General features: G+C 38.4%; 2 protein-coding genes across 12 annotated transcripts in view; one reads left to right on the top strand and one right to left on the bottom strand.

The window, feature by feature from the left end:
* The window catches only part of ACBD5 (acyl-CoA binding domain containing 5), a 39,373-nt gene extending 37,211 nt beyond the window's left edge, over positions 1-2,162 (bottom strand). Inside the window, 2 exon segments of the mRNA XM_019749107.2 lie at positions 513-678; positions 2,020-2,162. Of these exon segments, the coding sequence (XP_019604666.2) occupies positions 513-588 (76 nt within the window). The 5' untranslated portion in view covers positions 589-678; positions 2,020-2,162.
* A 12,088-nt stretch (positions 2,163-14,250) lies between these two features.
* The window catches only part of ABI1 (abl interactor 1), a 111,349-nt gene continuing 98,589 nt past the window's right edge, over positions 14,251-27,010 (top strand). For 5 of the 11 annotated variants that reach the window (XM_019749126.2, XM_074324965.1, XM_019749122.2 and 2 more), the window contains exon 1: positions 14,340-14,585. In XM_019749126.2, the coding sequence (XP_019604685.1) occupies positions 14,469-14,585 (117 nt within the window). In that variant the 5' untranslated portion in view covers positions 14,340-14,468. Of the gene's footprint in view, positions 14,586-27,010 lie in introns of all 11 variants that reach the window. The other 6 variants (XM_019749125.2, XM_019749124.2, XM_019749116.2 and 3 more) reach the window with 4 other exon arrangements.

The raw sequence follows: 27,010 nt of genomic DNA, 5'->3' as shown, positions 1-27,010 counted from the left end.
TGACTTTTCTACCAAGCTGCAAAAAAGGTCCATCCAATAGTATAAAAGAGAAAAACTAGTACAATAGTAAAAAAAGTAGCAAATATATATGTATATATTAAAATAAAAACATAGTTTTACAAATGAATATAGTTGTTCTTTCGTTTCTCCCATTATATTCAAAAGTGTTCAAAAGACTTTGTCAGTATGCACCAGGCATCCCCATGCCAGTTTTTAAAATTTTTTTACATACAAATCCACAGTCAAAAAGTGACAAGACTTTTGTTTTCAACAACTATATAAACTACTTAAAACCCGCATAATATAATTGTCTCTGGCTTGACAGATCAGTAGGCAATTAATTCACATTCGCTATCTTCTCCCCTTCAATTACATTTCTTTTAAACGCAGAAAAGAAGTAGGTAAATAAGCAAGAGTAGAAGCAGAAAGGTTCAAGGAGGTTAAGGTTCAGAAAGTGGGGCCTCAGGCCTCTGCAGGAGGCTTCCTCACCGGGGGAATACCAGTGCACGTACCATTTTTCGGCAAACTCTGGATCACCTTTACCGCCGCCTCAAACCTGGTTTCATGCACGGATCTCCTGTCCGCCATCTCTAGCCGCCAGCGCCGGCCCCCGTCCCAAGGTCTGTCGGCTGGAATCAGACAGCAGCAGCACCAGCTTTCCCAGGAGCCTGCATGAAACTAGAACATGGAGCGCAGCCGCGGATCAACATGCCCAAAGGGAGGAGGCCCAGGAGCGCAGCTGGTCAGTTCCCCTGCCCTATCCAGGCCACACAGACCGAGGTGGCCCGACTCCTTCCTCCTCCCCGGGGCGTGACCAAGGCCAAGAAGCCGGCCCGCGAAGACAGGACAACTCACCGAGAGGAAAAGCATCTCTAGCATAAGGCGAAGACGCTCCGGCCACTGGTGGTCTCGGAGCCCCGCTTCCACCCACAAGATCCAGACAGAGCAGCCACACCCCCCATCCCAGCAGGGTCGCTCTGTCTATCCGCGGCCTCCTCACAGCCCCGCCCCAAAGCTACCCAGGACCCACTCGCTGCCGCCGCCGCCGCCGCTGCCTTGCAGCAAACTCCACCCACCCGGCCCGCGGCTGCAATGCTGACGCGCGCAGTCTGTCAGTCCCGGAGAAGGGGGACAGGAAGATAAATAGGATGGGTCGGTGGAGGACCCGGTGCTGGCTTTTGGAACAGGCCGGACTGACTTGTCCGCGCTAGCGCTGCCGGACAAGCGGAGCGCGAACGGGACATGCGCGGGCTTGCAGGCTGCGCCTGGGCCCCAAGCAGCACGTCGGTACCGCTGGGCAAATAATGACTGTGGTCATCAGCGCCTGCCCTCTGCTAGATTAAAGTTAGAGGAAGGTGATGGGACATAAGCGAAGGGCTTTAGATAGGGAGAGGGTTGGTGCGAACCTTCAATTCTGCCATTTAGTTTCTGTGACCTAGGTCGTTTAGCCTCTCCGGTGGCCGGCAATCTTTATGCCACCCTAAAGGGTACATGAAGGGAGTAGGGATGCTGACTGGAGGTGATTAGCAGTGCTTGGCTCGCACATGTTCGACAGCTTTAGCCGCCTCGAGACAAGGGCATGCGAGCAACAACCAAAGGAAAGAGAAAAAGTCTCCCGCTACTAGACTGGACCAAGGGAGGGAGACCACCTTCCCCTGCACTACCTCTAGTATCGAGACCCAGGACAGAGGCCAGCTCCAGCTCGATTTAATAGGCGACAGGGCGTGGGGGCGGGGCAAACGAGGAACTACTACGGATCGCCAACCCTACAAAAGACTACCCTGGGCCTTCACCTTTCTAGCCCAGCACCCCGCGTCCTCATGCAACTAGGAAGCACCCCCAGGCCCGTAGTGGGGGAACTGATATGGGTCGTGGGGCTGGAGGGAGTCCTTGATCTGGAAACCCCAAAGTCGCCAGGTCTTTTTTGTCAGTTCGGGATGGGTTAGGAGAGTTACTAGTACAGGTTTAGACACAGACTATAAGTTACTCTTCCCTCAGAGCCGCAGTGCCGGCATTTACCTTGGTGTTGCCCTGCAAGGCCTGTCCGGTATTGTCCCCTCGCCCTGCCCCCGCGGACTTGTGGGAAATGTAGTCCCCCAGACGCGGCGCTTCCGGACACTTCCTCTGAGCCGTGGGCGTTCCTCTCACCTGTTCCGGTTCGGTTTCATGGTCGGGCAGGCGGTTGAGCCGTTTTGGCGGAAATCCCTCCTTCCTACTGCGTCGCATTTTGTGCCAATTTAGAATGCCACATCCGCTTCCGGCGAGAGGGACACTTGGTGTCTTACGGAAGTATCCTGGTGTGACTGAACTTGAAGCGGAGAATTGGGGTCTGATTTCTTGCTCCTGATGCTTACTAACTTTGAGATTATGTGTAAGAAAGCAAAGAAGGACGTTCGGATAATAAAGACTATGGCTTATTGAGCGCCAGGTATTTACGTAGCGTCTGAGACATTCCGAAAACGCCCTAGGGTGTTTACGAAGGAAGAAATTGAGACTAAAGTTTAACTGAGTTGCCCAAGGCGCCACAATTTAGTAAGTTGCAGAGCCAGGAGTCAGTCCAAAAAACTCTCTTGCTTTAAATCTTGGACTTTTAGCTGGACACCAAAGTGTAAGACTAAAAATTTTTCTAATTTACTCAAACTAGACTTTATGTGTTTAATATCTACTGCTTCCTTTTCTCGCCCTTTGATTATATATTCTTTCCAGTTCCAATCTACTCAGTCATGCATACTTATAAAAGAGCTTGGGTGTTTTATTTTTAATCTAGGACTTAATTTTGACAAGTTTTCATTAAGCTTATGTAATAAGCTGATTTACGGTAAGTTGGTCTCTAGATAATGATGAATAAAAATTTTCTGCCAATGATTTCTGTTGAATTTCCTTTTACTGGTAGAATAGTCAATGGAGAACAGCATAAAAAGAAAGAAAATTGAGGTTATTCAGGTAAAGGTATTTAAATAAGATAAATACACAAAATCAATAGTTTTCTTGTAGAATGTTGGAATACAGAAATCAAGCCGATGTAGTTTTAAAGACTTAAAAAGCGAAATTACAAACTTTTAGAGAATAATGAAGTCTTTCAAAGAAATATGAATAAGATATAAGAATCAGGAAAGAATAATTAACTTTACTGAATAATCAACTTTCCAGTTTTATTATTTGCAGATATGTTGTCTACACAGAAAATTTAAGGGAAGCTACAATTATAACTAAGAAAGTTTCATCAAGGTTGTTGAACAGAAGATCAATCAGTAGTGATCTTTTAAAGCACCAGTAATCAATTAGAAAATGTTACCAAAAATTCATATTCCAATAGCAATAAATTCCAAAGTGTTAGCAATACATTCCACTAAAAATAAATAAAAGATATACAAAAACTTAATGGAGAAAAATTATAAAATTTACCAATGGGCATTAAAAACCTGAATAAATGGACATGATAGTTATATCCAAAATTATAAAGATAAACATTCTTCCCAAATTAGTCCATAAATACAATGTAACTCCAACTATAATTACCACAGGACTCTGAGAAACTTTACAAACTGATTCTAAAAACCTTATAGAAAGGCTCAGAATAGGCAAGAGGTTTCCAAAAAGAACATGAAGGAAAGTTATATTAGGGTGGACTAACTGCTACAATCAACAGCTGCAGTAACTCAGACTAAACACAATAAAGTTTATCTGTCACACACGTCAGTCTGATACTAGTCGGTGAAAGAAAAGCAAGGGGAGGGTGGGCTTTGTTCTATTTAGTCATCCAGGAATGCAGGATCCTTCTGTTTAGTGACTCCATCACCCCATAGGACCTCAGAGTCATCTGCTGTACCCAGCCAGAAGAAGAGGTTAGAGAGAAGGCACAGAGAATCTCAAGGGAGATTTTAAGCCAGATCTGAAAGTGGCAAATAGCACCTTCCCCCAACATTTCATTGGTCCCACTTAACTTCAAGGAAGACTGAAAATTTTCAGTCTGGCTAAATGTGTGGAGGGGGAAAAAAAATAGAAACTTTGCTTGGTGAACAAACAACGATCTCTATCACAAAGAACAGGCCCTGCAAAATAGCATACTTAACAATTACTAGTAATTAATAAGAGTTTGATATTGACTTGAAGAAAAAATATTTAGTTTGATGGGACAGATTAGAGACCCCAGAGATAGGCAGGCATTAAAAGGTACTGGAGAATAAATGTCTAACCACTATGTTGTACACCTGAAACTAATGTAATACTGTATGTCAACCATAATTTAAAAATTAGTGGAGAAAGGATGAACTATTTAATAACAATGGGACAATTCCATATAGGAAGCAAAGATGATAAGATCTTACCTTGGATATACACATAATAAATGTGCCATAGAGATTAAGAATCTAATGTGAAAATGTCTTTAAAATCATTAGAAGAAAAATAAAATAGCTGCTGCATTGCACAACTCCAGGGGCACTATTCATGTTGTAATCTATTTTAATTGGTGCTCTCCTGAAGTTGTGTAGCATAGGGGTCTTGCTTATGATTAAATGTTAAGGAAAGATTTACTTAAACCCCAAAACTAGAATTGAAAAAGAAAATATGGATACATGTCTTAGCTTAGGCTGCAATAACTAAATACCACACACTGGATGGCTTAAATAACAGACATTTATTTCTCACAATTCTAGAGGCTGGGAAGGCCAAAGTCAGAATGCCAACATGCTGGGATTCTAGGTGAGGGCCCCATCCATGGCTTGCAGGTGGCTGCCTTTTTCCTATATCCTTATGTGTCCTTTATGTGATGTGTGTGCTCCTTGTGAGGGATCTTTCACTTCATCTTCTTAGAAGGGCATGGATCCCATCTTGAGAGTCCCACCCTCATGACCTACCTAAACCTAATTACAGTCCAGAGGGGAAAGGTAGCTGCTAATGTGCTGAGAGCTAAAATTGACCAAAATTAACTGCAGTTTTCCATCACATCATTTCCTGGGAGTTGGCAAACCATCTGGAGTTTCCAAAATAGTTACATCAGGCAGATTCTGCCAGTGAAATTGTGGTCTAGGTGGCAAGACAGATTCCTACTCTGCCATCTTCCCAGAATCCTCTCCTGAACACTCACTTTTAAACTGGTGTGCTAAGTAGGTTATGGTTCATCTCACTTATTATTCTTAAAACATAGACTATTCCTTGCCTAGGGTCTAACAGCTGGTGAATGGTCAAACTTAGACTTAAAACAAATGATGGGAGGCACTTCCAGAACAGTGGAGTAGGGATCTTCAAAGACATGCTCTTCCATAAATTCAGTAAGAACACTGGCAGAAATTGCAAAAACCACTTTTTTCCAAACTCTGGGAATTAACCAAAGACTTTCAACAATCAAGAGTTGTGCACATGCCCAGGAGACACGGACAGGCCCTCGTGTGTTACCTCGGGCTGAATTTGAGAACCAGGATGTGAAGGCTAAGGCAGAGTTGTAAACTGCCTGCCAGAGTATTGGAGGCATGCCCCAGCAAACACAGCTGCTCGGTAAAGACCAGGACACTTCCTGGTTCAACAAATGAAAGGAAATCACTATCCAATTATTTGCTGACCATTAAAGTAACTGGGTAGATATTTTAATGGCCACACATAACAATACAGCTATTACAGAAATACGTGGAAAAGCTATTAAAAAAAACAAAAATGACAATAAACAGCAACAGCAGCAAATCCTGGCGGGATGGAGAGAAATCTGGTTTTCAGAGTTGCTACTTACGTTAATTAAAATGTCCAGTTTTCAACAAAAAAATGAGACATGTAAAGAAACAGGAAAGTATAAACAAAAAGAGCAATCGATAGAAACTGTCCCTGAGGAAGTCCAGACATTGCATTTGTGGGATTTTATCCCCTCTTTAACTCTGTCAGATGCTGTTGTATGAAAGTAACCTGCACAATTGTACATGGTAGTCCTGGCTTGCACCCAGGCCACATGTGTATGCGTTGCAAAATTTTTCCCAGTTGTGGTGGACCCCTGACACTATTGTTTTCTTTGATTATCTGCTCTCTCTGGACATTTTCCATATCAGTCTCACAGTGGTTCAAATAGGTATGCTACTGCTGTTTGAATATATCTCCATTGCCAAAGCTGATGATTGGGAAGAAGAGCTAATTCAGGATGGAATAATCAGATTTTCTTTTTTGAGGAATCTGAGTTTGGAACTGAGAGATTTCAAACTTAGGATGGGCTTCTTGAATGGAAGAGATGAAAAACTTGGGAGCCAATTTTGCCATGCTTTCCACCATTTAAAAAGGGTAGGGAAAATCAAAACAACAACAACAAAACTTTTTGGCAAAGAACCAAGACACTAAATGGGTTCCAGCTAGCCTTTCAAATAATTTGTACTAGTACTTTCTTAGGACTGAATGCATTTCTGTTTTAGAGTTCTATGACTAAGCCTGAATTTTCCTGATAATAACCCTTTTTTCTTTTTCTTATTTTTTTCTTTTGCTGTCTTGACTTATTTTCTGTAATTTCCAACTAAAGAAATACTAACTTTATATGGACTGCCATTTGTCTTCAGAACTCTTAAATATTATTTTGTTCAGTTGTGTTATTCAGGAAAAGAGAAATTACTGTAGATATTTCCAACAGTAAGGGATTTATAAAACCTTTGGAAGGGTTGGAGGGACAAAGCTCGGTGAAGGGCCATCTCTAGCCCCCACCCACCACTAGGTTAAAAGAATGAAATACCTGTTATACTTGTCGATTGTTCCAGAACCCGCTCAGATTGTCATAGACTGCTGCAGCATCTTACTAAAGTTGAGAAAGGGAAGTGGAGGAGGATGTGTTGATTCAGTAGCTTCCAAAATTAACAAGTGATTAATTCATTCAAACCGCACTGGAAATATTGCAGCTTCTGGAAAAGAAGAAAAACACAACATGAGATTTCACTTAGAGGCTATATTTTTCTCCCCAAGACTCCAGGCACCTTGCATTTTTAGCCAGTGCTAATTTTTGATTATTTCAAGATAACAGCTTGCTCTACACTAAAATAACACTGGCATTTTGCATTTGCTTGGCTTAAGAAAGATCTTTCCCCGTGTTAAATAAATAATAAGCAGACCTATCCGAAAACTAGCGTGTGGGTCAAGCCTGCTATACAAATGTTGTGACTCTGCATAAAAGGACTTCCATCATCAATTATGATAAAGTTTGAAGGTGGGTTCACCATTCATTTTATCCCCTGAAATCCTCTTGTTCTCTGTGGGCCTTGCTGAACTGTTGAACAGAGTGTTCCATTAACTTTCCCCTTTTCCTTGGGATTCCTGGGTGGTATTGTAGATTCTAAAAGAAGCAAGAGGAGGTAATAATGAGGCATGCAGAATCCTTAAGTGTCAGTTAACTCCACATAATGAACAGAGTTGTGTCCCCCCTACAAAAACTGCATATGTTGAAGTCCTAACCTCAGTCACCTTAGAAAGTGAATGTGTTGGATATCAGGTCTTGAAAGAGGTAATTAAAGCTATATGAGGTCATAGGGTATAATGCAAATCCAATATGACTGGTATCTTTATCCAAAGAGAGATTGGGACACACGGGCACCAGGGAAAAGGCCACATGAGCACATAGCCATCTGCGAGCTAAGGAGAAGACACCTTAAAAGAAATGAAACCTGCTCACACCTTGATCTTGGACTTCCAGCCTCCAGAACTGTGAGAAAATAAATTTCTGTTGTTTAAGCTACCCAGTCTGTGGTAATTTGTTATGGAAGCCCAAGCAGAGTAATACACTACCATTTTTTTTTTTTTTTTTTTTTTTTGGTAAAGATTGTGATCGCATCACGTAGTTGTGATGGATGGGAACAGCAGAGGTTGGGGGTGAACCCTGATTACCTGATTCCTGGTTTTTTCCCACTATACCACACTGGCACTCTACGTTCTGGTTTGTTGACCACCTACTTCCACTTTAGTATCCTGGGATACAACATTGTGAATTAATTTTCCAGAAGTCAAAGGTTTACTAAGTATGCAATATCACTTCTTATCAGGTAACAAAATAAGCATTTTATGTACCAAGATAACCCAAATTATGATTTTGCCTGGCACATCTCTTAATCCCCCTGAAGTAAGGTATTTATGATTGTCAACAATCTGCTATTTCAAAGTAGAATACATGAAATTTCAATTTCTCCCATGCACACGTGCAGAGCTTGCAGTTACAAATGGGTTTTCATGACTAAATTGATTAGCTCAACTAGACATCCATGAAATGAAATGTACGAGGTCTGATTTTCAGCTTGAGCCTAAGGAATACATCACTAAGTTTAATACAAACACTAGAAGTTCACATTATGGGGAGAGAAGTTGGATTCTGAAAAGTTCACATGATGCTTGTAATTTACTGTTCTTAATGTTACCTCTTGACTGTTTCTTTGTTTTGTTTCATTTTTATTTTTTAATTTTATTTTTTAATGGGGAACATTGGGGAACAGTGTGTTTCTCCAGGGCCCTCAGCTCCAAGTCATTGTCCTTCAGTCTAGTCGTAGAGGGCGCAGCTCAGCTCCAAGTCCAGTTGCTGTTTTCAATCTTAGTTACAGGGGCGCAGCCCACCAGCCCATGCGGGAATTGAACCCACGTGTTAAGAGCTCATGCTCTAACCAACTGAGCTGTCCGGCCGCCCCAACTCTTGACTGTTTTTAGTTGCCTTTATTACTTGGAAGAACAAGTTGTCTCCTATCTTTTTGGAGTCTATGATTTTTCATTATATGTCAAAGACAACAAAACAACAATTTTTTTCCTGTTTTTAATGTTTGAAGCAAAGGAATTTTCTGCAGCCTGTACTGTTTTGATCAGCTTCAGTTAGCTGTAATTTAGTTACAGTATAACTCAGATTTTTAACTGTGCAACTCCATGTGCTTTGACAAATGTATATAGTCATGTAACAGCCACTACAATCATGATCCAAAACATCTCCATTATCTCTAAAAGTTCACTTGTGTCTACTTGGAGTCACTCCCACCCCACTTCCCCTTTTCATTCTTTGAAAAAGTCTGATTTGATTTCTGTCACTGTAGCTTAGCTTTTCTAAAATTTCATATAAATGGAATAATACAGTATGTAGTCTTTTGTGTGTCTGTCTTCTTTCACTACGCACAATGATTTTGCAATTCATTCATGTTGTCACATGTATCAATTTGTTCCATTTTAGTGTTCAGTAATATTGCATTGTATAACTATATTATAATGTTTAGCTATATTATAATATGTAATTATATTGTAATATGTCTATATTATCATATAAATTATTGCTGTATTATAATATTTATATGATATCATAGACATATGGTTCTTTTCAGGTTTTGTCTGTTTCGAACATTTGCTTTTAAGTCTTCGTGTGGACATAAGTTTTTGTTTTTCTTGGGTAAATGCCTAGGAGCAAAATTGCCGGATCGTAAGGTGAGTGTTTTACCATTATGAGAAACTACATAACTGTTCTCCAAAGTGGCCTTACCATTCTGCATTCTTATCAATAGTGTATGAGAGTTGCAGTTGCTCCACATTCTTGACAACACTAATATTAGCAATCTTTTAAATTTTAGTGGTCCTATTGGTTGTGTAGTAGTATCTTATTGTGGTTTACATTTTTATTTACTTAGTGACTAATGCATTGAGCACCCTTTTGTGTGTTTGTCATTGTATGTCTTCTTTGGCGAAGTATCTGTTCAAATCTTTTGATCTTTTTTAAAAAATTCAGTTTATAAGTATACACAATAAAAACCATTTGTAATGTACATAACAAACTGTTAATATCTTTACCATATTGAACCATACAAATTGTTAAGAGAAACTCCAAATTGCCATTAGAAAAAAATGTGAAAATAGTTAGTTTTTACTACTCTTATAAATATAAAATAAAAATAAAAACCAAATAAAATGCAAATAAAAAAATTCAGTTTATTTGTCATCCTATTACTGAATTGTAAGAGTTCTTTATATATTATGAGTACATATATTATGAATACAACTCCTTTACTAGATATTTGTTTTGTAAATATTTTTCTTCTAATCTATGGTTTGCCTTTTCATTTTTTAATGATGTCTTTGAGGAACGGATGTTTTAAATTTTGATGAAATCCAATTTATCATCTTTTTATTTCATATTTCATTTTTAATGTACTTTTTAGTTTTTGCTTAACCCAAGTGCGCTAAGATTGTCTCTTAAGTTCTATTATAGAAATTTTATAGTTTTATGTCTTTCATTTAGGTCTATGACCCATTTCAGTTAGGCAAGGCCTTTTGGATCTCAAATTAAAATATCTTCTAGAAAATAGTTTGAAACGCACATCACTGCACAAATAAAGAACATGAACTGATACACACAATTTGTCTCTACCCCCTTCCTCCCAACTGAAGGAGATACAGATAGAATTCATATTTGTCATTCATCTTAATAACTCCTGGACATCTGAAAATTGTTTAGTTTTCATTATTGTAATTTGTATTATGTCCTTGTTTTCATCTCTAATATTGGTTATTTGTGCTTTTGTTAATTTTATTGTTCAAATATTTTATATCAACTTTTTGCTTGCTTCTTTGGTCTCTGATGGAGATATGTTAAAATTTTCCATGTATAAAAAATACAAATAAAGATAATTTAAAAAATCTTCTATTTATGATTGATGATATGTCAGTTTTTTCTTGTAAAGGTTTTGCTTTATATATTGATTGGTTGTGATGTTGGCTCATAAGAAGTTATGCTTACATCTTCTTGATGAGTTGTTCTTTTTATTATTATCTAATGTCCTCTTTATGCTTTGTAATGTTTTTTGGCCTTGATGTGATTATCTTTTCATTATTATTGCTATAACAGTGTTAACCATAAACAAAAGACAGCCAGATATTTCTCCAGCAAAATGAGTTTATTTGGGAACAACAAAGAATGGCAATTTGGTACATGTGGTGTGATGGCGAACCACATGCAAGTCCGGAGAAACAAAGGAGAGAAAACTCTTTTATAGAGAAGAGGAAGTTGGGAAAACAATTATAAACAGAATTCTTCCTGTTCTGCTCCGCAATCCACTTAGGATTGTGACCTCCCAACTTCATTTTAAGTTAGGTTTCTGTTTATTAATTTTTACAAGTTTTCTTTAGGTTAATATTTGCACGGTAAATATTTTGCTATCCCTTTATTTTGATTAGGCTTTGGAATGACATTTAGCTGGGTTTAGATTCTAGGTTTAGTCATTTTCCTTCAGCAGTCTCAGGATATAACTTCCTTATGTTTTGTATCTATTATTGTTGAATAAAAGCTCACTAATTGCAATTCTTTTGTAGAAAAATCTGTTCTCTCCGGTAGTTTTTAAGACTTTTTTATTCTATCCTTGACATTCTAATGACCGGTTATTTTATTAATTCAATTACGACTTACCTTGATGTTTAAACTTTGCATTTAGATGTTTTTATCTTTTACACTAAAGAATCACTGAGTCACATCAATTTCATTTCAGGATTTTATAGACTTTGTTCTACTGTTTTTTTGACATCTATTGCAAAGGAAAAGGTCACCTTGATACTTTTTCTGTTGATGGTAACCTGTTTTTTTCTACAGAAGATTCCTTTATTTTTTTATCTTTAAAGTTCAATAAATTTGCCAAGATTTTTTCTCGGCAAATTTTGTAAGTTTTGTTCTTGATTTTGTCTGTTGATTTTCCCTTTTTGTAGATGAGATTTTAAAAAAATACTATTTTTTCTTTATTTATTTTTAAACCGAGGTATAACATACAGTGAATTATGTAAAAATGTACTGCTTTTAAGTGTACGGTTTGATGATTTTTTTTATTTACATATGCTCCCTTATAACCACTAACCAGATAAAAGCATAGAATAGTCCTAGTGCCCCAGATTTCCTTATATTGCTTCCCAATTTATCCTTTACAATGGTTGACTACTATTCTGCATTTTTGTTATCATTGATTACTTTAACCTTTTTTTGAACTTCATAGAAATGAAATCATATGGTATGTACTCTTTCACGTCTGCCTAATTTCACTTAATAAAACAACTTTCATCCATGAAAGTGCATCTAGCAATGGATTCATCTATGTTGTTGCATGTATCAGTAGTTTGTTCCTTTTACTGCTGCATAGTATTGTATAATATGAATATGCCACTATTTATTTATTTTTTCTTTTGTTGATAGGTCTTTGGGTTGTTTCCATTTTTTTGGCTACTATGAATAAAGATGCTATGAGCATTCTTGTACATATCCTTTCATGGACATATTACTTATTTTTCTTGAATAAATACATAGGAGTGAATTTCTGGGCCTTAAGGAGGTGTATATTCAGTTTTAATAGGTACTGCCAAAGCAAATAGTCACTTCCAAAGTAGTGATTGTGCCCTTTTATACTTGTATACATATACATAACAACATATATATTTATATATATATATATAGTTTATGACACAGATATATATTAGGTTGGTACAAAAGTAGTTGCAGTTTAAAAAGTTAAAAATAAATGCAAAAACTGCAATTACTTTTGCACCAACCTAATATATATCAGTGTGTGTATGTATATGTGGGTGCTAGATATAATACATTCTTGCCAACACTAGGTATTGCTGCTGTTTTTTGGGGAGGTGGGTGGGTGGGTATCTGGCTTCTTTCATTTAGCAAAATGCATTTGAGATTCATCCATGACTTTGTGTGAATATATAATTTATTACATTTAATTGCTTAAGAGTACTCGATTGTTTGGATGTACCAGTTTGTTTATCCAGTAACTGGCTGAAGGACATTTGAGTTGTTCCCAGCTTTTAGTGATGATGAATAAATTTACTGTAAACATTCACATCATGATATTTCTGTGAACGTAAGTTTTCATTTATCTTAGATAATACCTAGCAGTAGGATTGGTAGATTATAAGTTAAGTATGTTTGGCTTTATAAGAAACTACTGAACTCTTTTCCAGAGTGGCTATAGCAGTTTGTAGCCAGTAATGTTTGAGAGTCCAGTTACTCCACATTTCACTAGCACTTGCTATTGTCAGGTTTTTAAAATTTTAGCCCTTGTAATGGGTGTGTGGTGTAATCTTTTAAATTTTATACTACATCCTGGTAGAGTGTGGCGATTATGGTTTTATTTTATACTTCCTTGATGACTAATGGGTTGAGAGCCTTTTCATATATTTATTGGCCTTTTGTGAAGTGCAGTTATCTTTTTTTGTCCATTTTTTTTATTGGATTGTCTCTTTATTGACTTGGAGTTTTTTTAATTATTTTATTTTGGATATGAGTCCTTTGTCAAATGTATATGTTGTAGCTTTCTTTTCCCTTTTTAAATAGTCTTTTAGTGAGTTGAGTGTTTTAATGATGGCTATAGTAGGCTGATTAATGGCCCCACAAAGATGTCCACGTCACAATCTCTATACACTGTGAGTATATTACCTTACGTGGCAAAAGGGACTTTGCAGATGTATAATAATCCAGTTAAGGATCTTGAGATGGGAGATTATCCCGGATTATCCAGGTGAAATCTATGTAGGCACAGGGGGTCTTATAAGAGGGAGGGATGATGGGTCAGAGTCAGAGAGAGATTTGAATGTACTCTGCTGCTGACTTGAAAATGGAAGAAGTGGCCATGAACTAAGGAATGCATATGGTCTCCAGAAACTGAAAAAATCAAGGAACGATTCTCTACAGTCTCTAGAAGGAACAAAGCCCTACTGACACCTTAATTTTAGACAACTGACTTCTGATGTCCAGATTTGTAAGATAATAAATTAGTTTTGTTTTATCACTAAATTTGTTACAGCAGCGATAAGAAAAATGTCTTTTCATTTTATTAAAAAACAACTTATCAATTTTATTAGTACTTAACTGTATCCTAGTTAAGAATTTTTTGTGTAACCAAGCTTGTGAAATTACTGTTTTCTTGCAGAAACTTTATTATTTTACCTTTTATATTTGGACCTAGGATATATCCTGAACAAATTTTGGAGCACGGTGTGAGACAGATTCAATGTTCAAAGTTCTGCCAAGTTTCACAGGCTTCTCCGGAAACAGTTTCATTCCGGGGAATCACACTCTGTGGCGCCATCTCCCGGAGATGTCAGGAAACTCCGGATTTAAACCACCACCAAAGGTCGACGTTCTTAAATTACACTCCCTGGGGTTCTTGTTCGGAGGTTCCCTGGACGCATGCGTTTTTGATGGGAAGCCTGGCCCGTGAGAAACTACAATTCCCAGAAGGCCATGCCAAAGGGGGGCGGGAATCTTGTGGTGGGGGAGGGAAAGGCATGAAGACTCGCGAGAGAAGGAGGTTGAGGCCGCAGTGCGAAGTGGGTGGAGGTGGGTGGAGAGAGTGAGGAGGAAGAAGGGGAGGTGCTGTCCCACAATACCAGGCGGGAGGGCGGGTAGGCGGTTTGTATCCGGGCTGTGAGGTGCTCGGAACCTCCGCGGACCTTGCTGTTTCTGTCTCTTTAACGCGAGAGGAAGCGATGCGGAGGGGTGGAAAATGGCAGAGCTGCAAATGTTACTAGAGGAGGAGATCCCGTCTGGCAAGAGGGCGCTGATAGAGAGTTACCAGAACCTGACCCGGGTGGCGGACTACTGTGAAAACAACTACATACAGGTGAGGAAGCGCGGGCGCGCGGGCGGGCGCTGCCTGGCCGGGCCGAGGACCCGCCGCCGGCCGCCCGAGTGACCAGCCTACTGGGCGGGGTGGGGAACAGCCCTAACCTCCGCGGCCGCCTCAAGCCCCAGCCCCAATCCCCAGCCGGGGACAGAGCAAGTGGCCGGGCTCTGGGAGTCGGGCTGCGATACAGGAAGTGGCTGTGGTGGAGAGAGAAAATGGGCGAGGGAACAGGGAACCCGCCGCGGCCCGGAGCCCCCCTACCGTCCGCCTCCCTGCGGGCTCAGCTCCCCGAGTCGCGCTGCCCCCCGCAGCCTGCCGGTCGCGAGGTTTCTGCCTGAGACCCAGCTGCCACCCGGCTGCCTCTCCGCCAGGCGAGGGGTCTACAACCGAGACACGGGAGAGGAAAGGGCAGGGACGAGGCACAGGGAGGAGCAGCAGAAGCGAGAGGAAAAGCGGGGTGTGTGTATCGGGGGAGGGTAGGGTGGGGGAGATTATGTCAGTTCAACCCAGAGGGTGTGTCTTTTATTTATTTATTTAAAAAAATTTGTCATGAGTCACATTACACAGACCTCCCCGAGGAGAGGAGGAAGCGGGTGGGGAGTGAGGGAAGACGTCTAAGAGAAGTTAATCTCAAAATTCCTTTGATTGAAGGTTTGTAAATCTGCCTGCCTGTCCGTTTTCAAGTCGGGTTTCTTCCCTCTCATCATTTTCACTTCCACCCCACCATAACGTATGTCTAGAGGAGGTTACAGCTATCGTTATTATAAAACACAAATTAACCTTAACTACTTGGAAACATGTCTTAAATACTGTCGTCCCCAAAAGTTCTTGAACTGTTGGTTTCATAAAGTAACTTAGAATGGTGTAATCGCCCGATGCTTATTTTCGGAAGGTTTCTTTTACCAATCTAAGTGAATGTGTAGATTCTAAATCCAAATCGGTTACAGAACATATTTAGTTTTAGAACCATAACGTAAAATGTTACTGTAAATTTATTAGAAAGTTCTTGGGGCCTTAACTATGACAGATGCTTGTTTGTTTTTATTTTAATGATTGAAAGTGAATTATGGTGTGATAGTTTGGTTTGTAGATCTTTAACTGCATAAACCAACAGTTTACAGTAGAAGCAAATAAAGTACCAGAATCTTTTCTGTCAATATAAGGGCACCAAAAATTCACTTTTTAGTGGTAAAGCATGGCCAAAATGTGCTTTGAAAGGTTAGGGTTATTTCAATTCAGAACTAAAGTATTTATAGAAATTCCTCCCATGTGATTGTCATTTTAAAGAACCAATAGTTTCTGTGTTGGCAAATGCTTTTCCTCCTTATTTTTAGAAGGAGATACTGTTTTCAGAATATTCTGAATATTTCTCAGTTTCCATATTAGTAACATGATATCTTCAGTAGCACTAGTAGGAATTTATCTCAAACTTTTTCAAGCTTTTACTTTAGGAATTCTGATAAACTTGTTGAATGCCTGCCACGTCTACTGAATTTCTTGTTTTTGCAAACTTTATATTTAGCCTTTAAAAAATAGTCTAAAACCAAGTAGAACTGTGGATATAGTTTTCAACTAGAAAAGTGATTTTGTAGTTTATTGATGTTAATACATACAGCTTTTATTCAATTTAACATGAAAAATCTTAAAATTGAGGTGAATCTCAATTTACTGAAGATTTTAAGAAAGACTTTGAAAGTCAAAGGGAGAGCACAGGAAGTTAAATTGCACCTATTCCAGAAGTTATTTCTTTGTAGAAGTCAGCAGATAAGTACTTCACAAAGGGTGGCTTCTTTTTGTTTTGCATGTTGGGAAATCTGACAAATACATGATGTGGTAACTGCTAAGTGTTGGCAAATGCAAACATGTTTTAACCTGTCTGGTGACTGTTTTTCAGGTAGTCGTCTGCTGCTGTAAGGCTTTTTTTTTTTTTTCTCCCTGACCCCTTTCCTTTTCACCTCCTGCCACCATCATGTAACTTGGAAGCATTTTAAAACTTATTGGTAATATCCCTAGTTAAGATAAGTCATTTTATTTCTCATGTAGTCTCTTACTTTTAAACACGTTAGTACAGTGGTGCAAAGAACCACTATCAGTGGTCCCAAGTTTTTTTGTGTGTGTTTTTTTTTGGTGGTCCTAAATTGACACTAGTGAGGTATTCTGATCTTACTGGGGAAGAAAGATGTTTATCTTAGTAGCTTTTAAACTTTGGGGGGCATGATGCAGGCCATTAGCTAGCTGCCTTCCTGAGGCTCAGACAAGGTCAGGCTCAGACAGGCTTAGAAGATGCTGAAGACTTTGTAGGAGAAGTGGGAGCTGACTTTGTGATATGCTGTGCTGCTAACTTTGGTGCTGTGAATTGGGAACAGAAGTACTAGTCGGACCCCTTTGGATGTCTTTTGAGATCTTTCTGTATCCTTTCTATGATCCTGATTGGGTTATAATGAACAGCCTTCGTAAATGGACCTCTTCTCAGGGAAAGTATGTGGTTACTTGCATTTTGAGATTTTTTTACCCAAGATGAGGTAAGTTACTGCCTGGGTGATTTTTATCCTGAGAACTCAGTTTTAATTTTGTTGTTTTCCTACATTTTGGAAGTATAGTCCAATTAGGTTAAAGTGTTTAGTTGACAGGTTCTTTTGGCTTTATTGCAATTGAGTCCTAGAGTACTTCATTAGCTCTTTGGGGCCTGTTGACGTTTAAGTGTTGTATTGTAATAACAGAACTTCTCAAAGGAGTACATTATCTTAAAAAGGACAGAGTTTTTGATTGTTACAGGGAAATAATATTCAAAATAGAGAGTTTTTTTTATATAAACATTTATATAGACATGAAGAAAAATCTTTGCTGTTTTCCATCTTTTGATTCCTATGATCAGTTTGAATTTTTCTAGTAGATTACGTCAAGGACAGTCAACTCCTCAACTTGAACGTACTTTATCTGGCCAGTTCTCTTTGCTCTACTTTAGGGTCCATAATACCTTTAAGCATGAGAACTATTTTGGGGAATAGGAAGCAGAGTTAAGTTAGAAGTAATAGAAACTGCTTAAGAAAGGTTTCTCAGTATGCAAATTGCTAGGTTGGGTGAGGACAGAAAAGTCTTCCATGCAGCTAACCTTTTAAACTTAGTTTTCTGCCTGGAATTCTCCCAATAAAATCTTCATTTGGGTTAGCAAGTATATTCTAATTCTGGGAGTATGAAGGGGATCGCATCAGTACTTAGTTTTTTTGTTCCTATGATGTCAGTTTATGCTCATTTGCTCATTATGTACATTTGTCCTTAGAGGGCAGATAATTTTTGAGCAGGAACCCTTTGAAATAGGGAAAAGCTAGCATTTCTGGTACCACGTAGTTTATGTCAGTTTATAGGTGAAGTCACTTAATCGTTACAATACTTGAATGTTTTCTTTCTTCCCTGTTTTTTTTAAACAGATGAGCCATTTAAAGTTCAGAGATATTAAATACCTAGCCTAAATTTCCATATCTCATGAGATAGTGCCGGGAATCAAAACCGTATTTTCTGATTGCATGTTCTAAGTTCCTTTTAGTGAATACTAAGTAGGCTGCTTACCATAGCATAGGGGATAAAACAAGATGGTACAATGGAGGGTCATAGAGAGAAGGGAAGAGAATAATACATGTCATTGCTTCTGTTTGAGTACCTACTCAGTCAGTTGCTGCTGGTTGATTTGTATTATTGTATCTTTACAAAAATTCTCCATGATAGGCAATATTCTCTTACAAATGAGGATGTTAGGACTCAGAAAAGTTAAATGAGTTTTGGTTGATGAAATTGGCAGTCAGGATTTCTGCCTAACTCTGACAGGTTCTACAGGCTATGCTCTTTCCGTATCATACTGTCTCTAGACTTGAATGAGTCTGGAGCTTGGACTAGTTCAGAAATGTCATGGAATAGACTCTTTTGGGGCATCTCTGGGAACCTAACAACTATTTTACCATGTTTTTTCTGAGTTTGAAGTTGCAAAATTATAAGAACAGGTATGTTTCTAATTTGGGGACTTGCCTGGATCACCAGAGGATGGTAGTAGCTTTGGCATTTGAAGTGTTGAATTATAGGAATCATAGGCTAGTTTTTAATTGAGCTCAGTGGATCCTTTTCCTTTCTATGCATCCTGGCCTATTTTTTCTATTCTGATTCAGCTTTGCAATTGTGATAAGAAAATTTGTAAAAGAATTAGTGGAAGTTAACAAAACAAAATGTTTTGAAACATTTTGATACCCATACAAACTTGATTAAGCTAAAATAAAGGTAGACAAAATGATTGAGGAGATTAGGACAGATTGGAAATGGTAGACTTATAATGGCACTTTGACGTTTGAGTAAAACAGTGGCTAGCAAAATCAGAGATATATGATGGAAATCTGAATGAATTAAGCAGGGTTCCAGTAATGTACAGCATCGTAACTATAGTTAATAATACTGTATTGTATATTTGAAAGTTGCTAAGAGAGTAGATGGTAAAAGTTCTCACCACAAGAAAAAAAATTTCTGTGTGGTGATGGGTGTTAACCAGTCTTATTGTGGTGATCATTTTGCGATATATACAAATATTGAATCATGTTGTACACTCAAAACACGTGAGATATAGAGTATGTCAATTGTATCTCAAAAAAGAGCACAAAACAAAACAGGGTTTTAGATAATTTTATGGAAGATCCTCAGGTAGTTGTTAGATTGACCCATACAATAACACACATGCTTATTAATGCTTCTGTCAAGCAGGCAGGATCTGACCTTGCGCATTAGGTCTTAGGAAAGTCCATTCATAAGGATGCAATATTATATCAGTTCTTACTAATAATGCTCTCAATAATACTGAATATTCTTTAAGACAATGTCATTTGCAAGTTTGTATTAAAACTAATTCTCTTTTTTTCTTTTGTAACTTTAATATTAATAAGAGCTTTACATGTGGTACTTTGATCTAGTCCTAGTATGTTTAGATCCTCAGTTTTAGCATGTTTTTGTCTTTTGGAGAGGGTTTAAAGAAAATTGTTGAAATAATCCCTTAGGATAATTCCTCCTATGTGCTTCTGCTTTGTACAGTTGATTCTGATAGCTAAAGAATGCAAATACTCCTTGGAGTGGAGAAGAGGTATTTGGGCAATTCGGGGGTCTGATCTGTGGCCATTTAGAACAATCCTGTTTATGTTGGCTGAAATGTCATAGGAATTAGACATTTGTGAGTTAACACATAAGAAAAGAAGGAAGAGTGCTAATATTGGGAGAAGAGGTTGAACGAAACATTATGGGATTATTTAAATGTAATTCCATGAGAAGAGTTTTGGTATGAAAAGTAAGGTGAAAATAATAATTAAGTGCTAATTTGGGGGCATTTAAAAAGTGTGAATTTGGGGGGAGCTGTATACTTTTTCTAATGTCTTTCTGTGTTGATTATAATTTTTATTGAAGTTATGATTGATTTTAGAAGAACTAATAGTCAAACACCGGAACTACAAACTTTTTAGACTTTAATATTTAATAAAAAATAAAGGACTTAAAAAAAAAAAAGTCCAGCATTGAGAAGATAAGCCACTTGGAAAATGGCAATTATTGGATTTTGTGTTTAAAGGAAATATAGCTGACCAGATCATTTTATCAGTAAACATTAATTCCTTAGAAAGGAGACTTGAAGTTTTTTAGTATTACCACTCGATGTCAACCCTAGTAACTACAATTAATCTTGGATCTACTAATTTTCTCCATTTACAAAATGAAATTTTCTCAGAGATAGTTGGTAGTGAACTAATGTTTACGAAGAAAGTCTGAAAGCAAAACAGAACATCCTAAGGAAGATAATGTATATTTGTTATCAAGTAGATTCTAATTTTGATATATATCCACAGATACGAGTTCAGCAAATGTGTGTGGAATTGTGGTTTATGTCGACTAAAGAATATTGGTAGGACCATCTCAAATATAGCTTAAAGTATAAAAGGAAACTAATTTTAAGTCTTACTTTACTAATTATAAGCATAGTAATTAAAAACTTACGGAAAATTTCAAACATTTTCAGGAGAGTTGTATAATGAACCCCTATGTGTTCATTGCCCAGCTTTAACAGTTATCAACTCAAAACCAGTCTCCTTTCATCTAATATTCCTCTCATATTTCTGTACTGTTATTGTAAAGCCCATCTTTGACATACCATTTCATCCATAAATATTTTACTATGTATGTCTAAAAGATGAAGGCTTATTAAACCCGTTGCATAATTTCTATATGTGGGGAAAATTAATGAATGCTATTGTAATATATTTGTGACAAAAATGAGAGCTTTAAAATAGTTTATATATACATATACATATACATACATATATATATATATATATACACACATACACACACACGCTTTTTTTTTAATTGGGGAATATTGGGGAACAGTGTGTTTTTCTAGGGCCCATCAGCTTCAAGTCAAGTTGTCCTTCAATCTAGTTGTGGAGGGCGCAACTCAGCTCCAAGTCCAGTCACCGTTTTCAATCTTTAGTTGCAGGGGGCTCAGCCCACCATTCCATGCAGGAATTGAACCAGCAACCTTATTGCTGAGAGCTCGCGCTGTAACCAACTGAGCCATCCGGCCGCCCCTCCGGAAGCTCAGCGGCAGCTCATTGTCTTCAGTCTAGTTGTGGAGGTCACAGCTCACTGGCCCATGTGGGAATCGAACTGGCAGCCCTGTTGTTAAGAGCTCGCACTCTAACCAACTGAGCCATCCTGCAGCCCCATATTTTTAATTTATAGCTAATTTTGTAGTGATTTCTGCCACAGGTTGGTTAGAATGCAGTTATATTGCTTCATAATGGAACTTTATTTGTTGAGTTATAATTCATATAATATAAAACCAACCATTTTAGAGTATATAGTTCAGTGGTATTTAGTACATTCCCAGTCTTGTGCCACCACCACCTTGACCTAGTTCCAAAATAATTTATCACTCCTCAAAAAAAAAAAATACCCCATACCCATTGAGCAGTTCCTGTCCTACTCCCTCAGCACCTGGCATATACCAATTTGCTTTCTGTCTCTATGACTTTACCTGTTTTGTGTATTTCATATGAATGGAATTATACAATATGTGGCCTTGTATTTGGCTTCCTTCATTTACATTAAGCAGAGTCTCGTATGCGCATACCATGTTTTGTTTAACCATTCATCTGTTGATGGACACGTTGGTTGTTTCTATGTTCTTGGCTATTGTGACACGTACTGCTGTGAATGAATAGTCATGTATGGTATTTGAGTGCCTATTTTCAGTGATTCATTATGGTATTTTGTGAAATATGTAACTGTAAGTTTGCACTTAGATAATTTTCAATTTCTATCACTGTACTTCAGTATAATGAGGGAATTCCAGACGTGAACACAGACTTATTTTCAGTGTGGATTGATAGAAATTATTAAGGGTTGGAGCTTAATTTTTCACTTTATATATAAGCTTAATTTCCCCCCAACTACCAAAATAATATTAAATATGGTTACAGCACAAATTTTAAACTTTTTTAGAAATATATATGGCTTAGACAGTAAAGTGCCTTGTAATATCACTCTTAAGTATAGTCTTTAAAGAATGTATCTAACCTTTATGCTGTACAGTTGGTAAACTCATATTGTTTATTGTAAGGCAAAATATTTCCATCGCAGTATATTGTAGAAAACTAAAAAAATTCTAACAGCTCTATGAGATTATCTAATTATTAAAGCAAATGTGAATGCTATTCTTAGAGCTTAAATGAAGCATAGTATGCTAGATGTGCAGTTGGATATTCTCAGCTGCTTTTAATTGGAGCAAAATTTTATTATTTCCTTGAAACTTAAAGGGAACAAAAATACTATGTTAATGAAAAATTTTATTGAAAAACTTCAGTTTACTTTTAAGTCACTCATTTCCTGAATGCTTTATATTTAATTCCTGTTAGTAATTTCTATATGCTGTGATAAAATTACATTTGGTAAATTTTTTCATTTTGTGGAAAGGCAAGAGTAGTACTTTTTGAGATTCCTTTCTATTTGGGCCATGGGGAATTAATACCCTCCACTTAAATGCCAGAAATGTATATAATGCATCATATGGGAAAAGATACTTCTAAGTTCAAATATTCGCAATCTTTTTTTTTTTCTTTTTAAAGATTTTATTGGGAAAGGGGAACAGGACTTTATTGGGGAACACTGTGTACTTCCAGGCCTTTTTCCAAGTCAAGTTGTTGTCCTTTCAATCTTAGTTGTGGAGGGTGCCGTTCAGCTTCAAGTTGCTGTCCTTTCAGTCTCAGTTGTGCAGGGCGCAGCTCAGCTCCAGGTCCAATTGCCATTGCTAGTTGAAGGGGGCACAGCCCACCATCCCTTGTAGGAGTCGAACCGGCAACCTTGTGGTTGAGAGGATGCACTCCAACCACTGAGCCATCTGGGAGCTCAGCGGCAGCTCAGCTCAAGGTGCCATGTTCAATTTTAGTTGCAGGGGACGCTGCCCACCATCCCTTGCGGGACTCGAGGAGTTGAAATGGCAACCTTGTGGTTGAGAGCCCACTGGCCCATGTGGGAATCAAACCGTCAGCCTTTGGAGTTAGGAGCATGGAGCACTAACTGCCTAAGCCACTGGTCCGGCCCTAATACGTTCTTATTTTAAGAAGGCAATATAGTGGAGAGGGTTCATGAGTGCCATTTAAAATTACCGTTACCCCTCAGTGTGGGCCCTCAGCACAGCCCAGGAATCCCACTACATTTTTCATGTCAGTTTATTCTTCCACTCACCATAAACTGTTTTAAATCTTCTCTTCCCTTTTAAAATCTTTCCATTCTCATCTTTTGTTTTATGGAGAAAATAGACCTCATTATATAGGACATAATTTCTTACCACTCCATCTCCAAGCCTCCTGGCGTCCTTGTCCATCCTGTTCTACTTCCTTCTTGTTAGAATGGAGGCTAGATGTCCTTCCTCCTAGCTAAGGTCAGTACTTGTCTTTGCTCTGGGTCCCATCCTCTCTTGCCTTTTTCAGAAATCTTACACTTCATATCTCTTTTTCTTTGAAGTTTTTATTCTCATTTGTTTTATTTCTAGGAACAGTTTTATTGAGATATTATATGTTTCACCCATTTAAAGTGTACAATTCAATGGGTTCTAATATTTTCACAGAGTTGTGCAACTGTATTAGTTTCCTAGGACTGCCATAACAAAATGCCACAGATTGGTGGCTTTAAAAACAAAAAAAAATTTTTTTTTCTAAGGTTGAGAAGCTAGAGGTTCAAGATTGAGGTCTTGGCAGGTTTGGTTTCTTTAGAGGCCATTCTTTTTGGTCTGTAGATGTTTACCTTCTCTCTGTGTGCACAGGCTCATCCCTTCATGCATACATGTGTCTGGTGTGTCCTCACCTCTTCTTTTTACAAAAGTTTTATTAAAAAAGTATAGTTACATACAAGATTATATCAGTTTCAGGGATACACTATAGTTCAACATTTATATACCTAAAGAAGTGATCACCATAAGTCCAGCAACCATCTGACACCGTACTACGCTATTGCAATATTATCGACTGTATTCCTTATGCTCTACATTACATCCCCATGACTTGTTTTATAAAATTTGAACCTCTTATTCCCTATCACTTTTGCCCCCACCCCTTTTAATTTTTAAATTACAGTTAACATTCAGTTTTATATTAATTTCAGGTGTACAGCATAGTGATTAGACATTTATATAATTTAAGAAGTGATCCCCCTGACTAGTCTAGTACCCACCAGGCACTATGCATAGTTATTACCATATTAGTGACTGTATTTCCTATGCTTTAAATCCCCATGACTATTTTGTAACTACAATTTGTATTTAATCCCTTCACCTTTTTCACCCTGTCCCTCAACCTCTCCCATCTATCACCCCAACAAATCTAGTACCCAACTAACACCATACATAGTTATTACAATATTACTGACTATAAACCTTGTGCTATATCCTACATCCCCATGACTACTGTGTAACAACCACTTTGTACTTCTTAATCCCTTTCCCATTCTCATTCACTCCCAACCCCCCTCCCATCTGGCAACCATCAAAATGTTCTCTGTATCTATGAGTTTGTTTCTGTTTTATTTGTTTATTTATTTTGTTCTTTAGATTCCACACGTAAGCAAAATCACATTGCATCTGTTTTTTCTCTTTCTGACATACTCCACTCAGCACAATACCCTCCAGGTCCATCCATGCTGCTGCAGATGGAAAGAACCCATTCCCATCCATGGCCAAGCAATATTCCATTGTATATATGAACCACCTCCTCTTTATCCATTCTTCCATCGACGGACACCCAGGCTGCCTCCACACATTGGCCATTGTAAACAGTGCTGCAATGAACATATGGATGCGCATGTCCCCTTGAAGTAGCATTTTGGTTTCTTCAGATAAATACCCAGAAGTAGGATTACCGGGTCCTTCTTTGTCTCTTGTTACAGTTTTTGTTTTAAAGTCTATTTTGTCTGGTATGAGTATTGCTATCTCAGCTTTTGTTTGTTTTTTGTTTCCATTTTCATGAAATATCTTTTTCCATCCCTTTACTTTCAGCCTGTTTGTGCTTTTTGATCTGAGGTGAGTCTCTTGTAGGCAGCATATGTAAGAGTCTTGTTTTCTTATCCATTCCGCCACCGTCTTTTGATTGGAACATTTAATCCATTTACATTTAAAGTAATTGGTGATAGACATGTAGTTATTACCATTTTTTTATTCATATTTTTGATCTTCTTTGTTTTCTTCTTCTTGAAGTCCCTCTAACATTTCTTGTGATACTGGTTTGGTGGTGATGATCTCCTTTAGCTTTTTCTTACCTGTGAACCTCTTTGTCCTTTGATTCTAAATGACAGCTGATTCTAAAAGATTACTGGGTAGAGTAATCTTGGTTGTAGGTCCTTGCTTTTTTATCACTTTGCGTATTTCCTGCCAATCCCTTCTGACCTGCAAAGTTTCTGTTGAGAAATCAGCTGACATTTTTATGGGAGCTCTCTTGTAGGTAACTAACTGATTTTGTCTTACTGCTTTTGAGATTCTCTGTCTTTAAACTTTGGCCTTTTAATTGTGATGTGTCTTGGTGTGGGCCTCTTTGGGTTCATCTTATTTGGGACTCTGTTGTTTCTGGGTTTGTATATCTATTTCCTTCTCCAGGTTAAAGAAGTTTGCAGTCATTATTTCTTCAAATAGGTTTTCAGTTCCTTGCTCTCTCTCTTTTCCTACAATGCGAATGTTATGCTTGATTTTGCCCCAGAGGCCCCTTAAACACTTCTTATTTTTTTGGATTCTTTTTTCTTTTTGCTGTTCTAGTGGGTGTTTTCTGCTGCCTTATCTTCTAAATTGCTGATTATATCCTCTGCTTCATCTAATCTGTTGATTCCCTGTAATGTATTCTTCATTTCAGTTACTGTATTCTTTATTTCTGACTGGTTCTTTTTTATGTTTTCTGTCTCTGTTGTTTATTTGTTTATTTTTTGAATTAAATTTTTTTTGGTTTCAATGGTTAATAAAATTACATAGGTTTCAAGTGTACAATTTTATAATACATCATCTATATATCACCACTGTGCTCTATCTCTATTTTTATGTTTCCTGTCTCTTTGTTGGAGTCCTCACTGAGATCACTGAGCATCCTTATAACCAGTGTTTGGAACTCTGCATCTGGTAGATTGCTTGCCCCCATTTTGTTTACTTCTTTTTCTGGAGCTTTGTTCTGTTCTGTTGTTTGGGACATATTTCTTTGTCTCCCCATTTTGGCTGCCTCCTTGTGTTTGCTTCTATGTATTAGGTAGGGCTGCTGTGCCTGCTGGTCTTATTTGAGTGGCTTTATGTAGTAGGTGTCTTGTGGGACCCACTGGTGCTATCTCCCTGGTCACCAGAGCTTGGTGCTCCAGGTGTGTCCCTTGTGTGGGTTGTGTGTGCCCTCCTGTTGTAGTTGAGCCAGGATTGTTGTTTGCACATCAGTGAGAAGAATTGACCCTCAGGCTGACTGGTTGTGAGGCCCTGCCATGACTACAGGGGCTGACCCTGCAGAGCAGGGTTCTCTATAGCAGGGCTCTGGTACCTGCCCAACATGTCTTTTGGGTCTGTCGTTCTTGGAGGCTGTCAAGATGATCCAGCTTGTTTGGAAGCTGGCCACCAGGTGTCCAGCCCTGGGACCTCCTGGGAGGGGCCCCGTTGCAGGCCAAGTTTAGTCATAGTGTTGCTTTGCCCAGGGCCACGTGGTATGAGCCACAAAGCAGTCCACAGATGGCCACTCCCTGCACTGGGCTTAGAGGTGCCTCGAGAGGCCAATCTGCAAACCGAGGCTGGCGGTGGCTAGTGCTGGCCTTAGAGCTACTCAGCCAGAAGTTTGGGACATGCTGCAGCTACATGTTGCTTCTGGGTTTTGTGAACCTTTGAGTTAAAGTCTGCAGCA

This window comes from Rhinolophus sinicus, linkage group LG02 (assembly GCF_036562045.2).
Source record: "Rhinolophus sinicus isolate RSC01 linkage group LG02, ASM3656204v1, whole genome shotgun sequence".
Taxonomy (NCBI): domain Eukaryota; kingdom Metazoa; phylum Chordata; class Mammalia; order Chiroptera; family Rhinolophidae; genus Rhinolophus; species Rhinolophus sinicus.
Note: the sequence above shows the minus strand (reverse complement) of the source record. Positions and strands in the feature narration are given on the sequence as shown.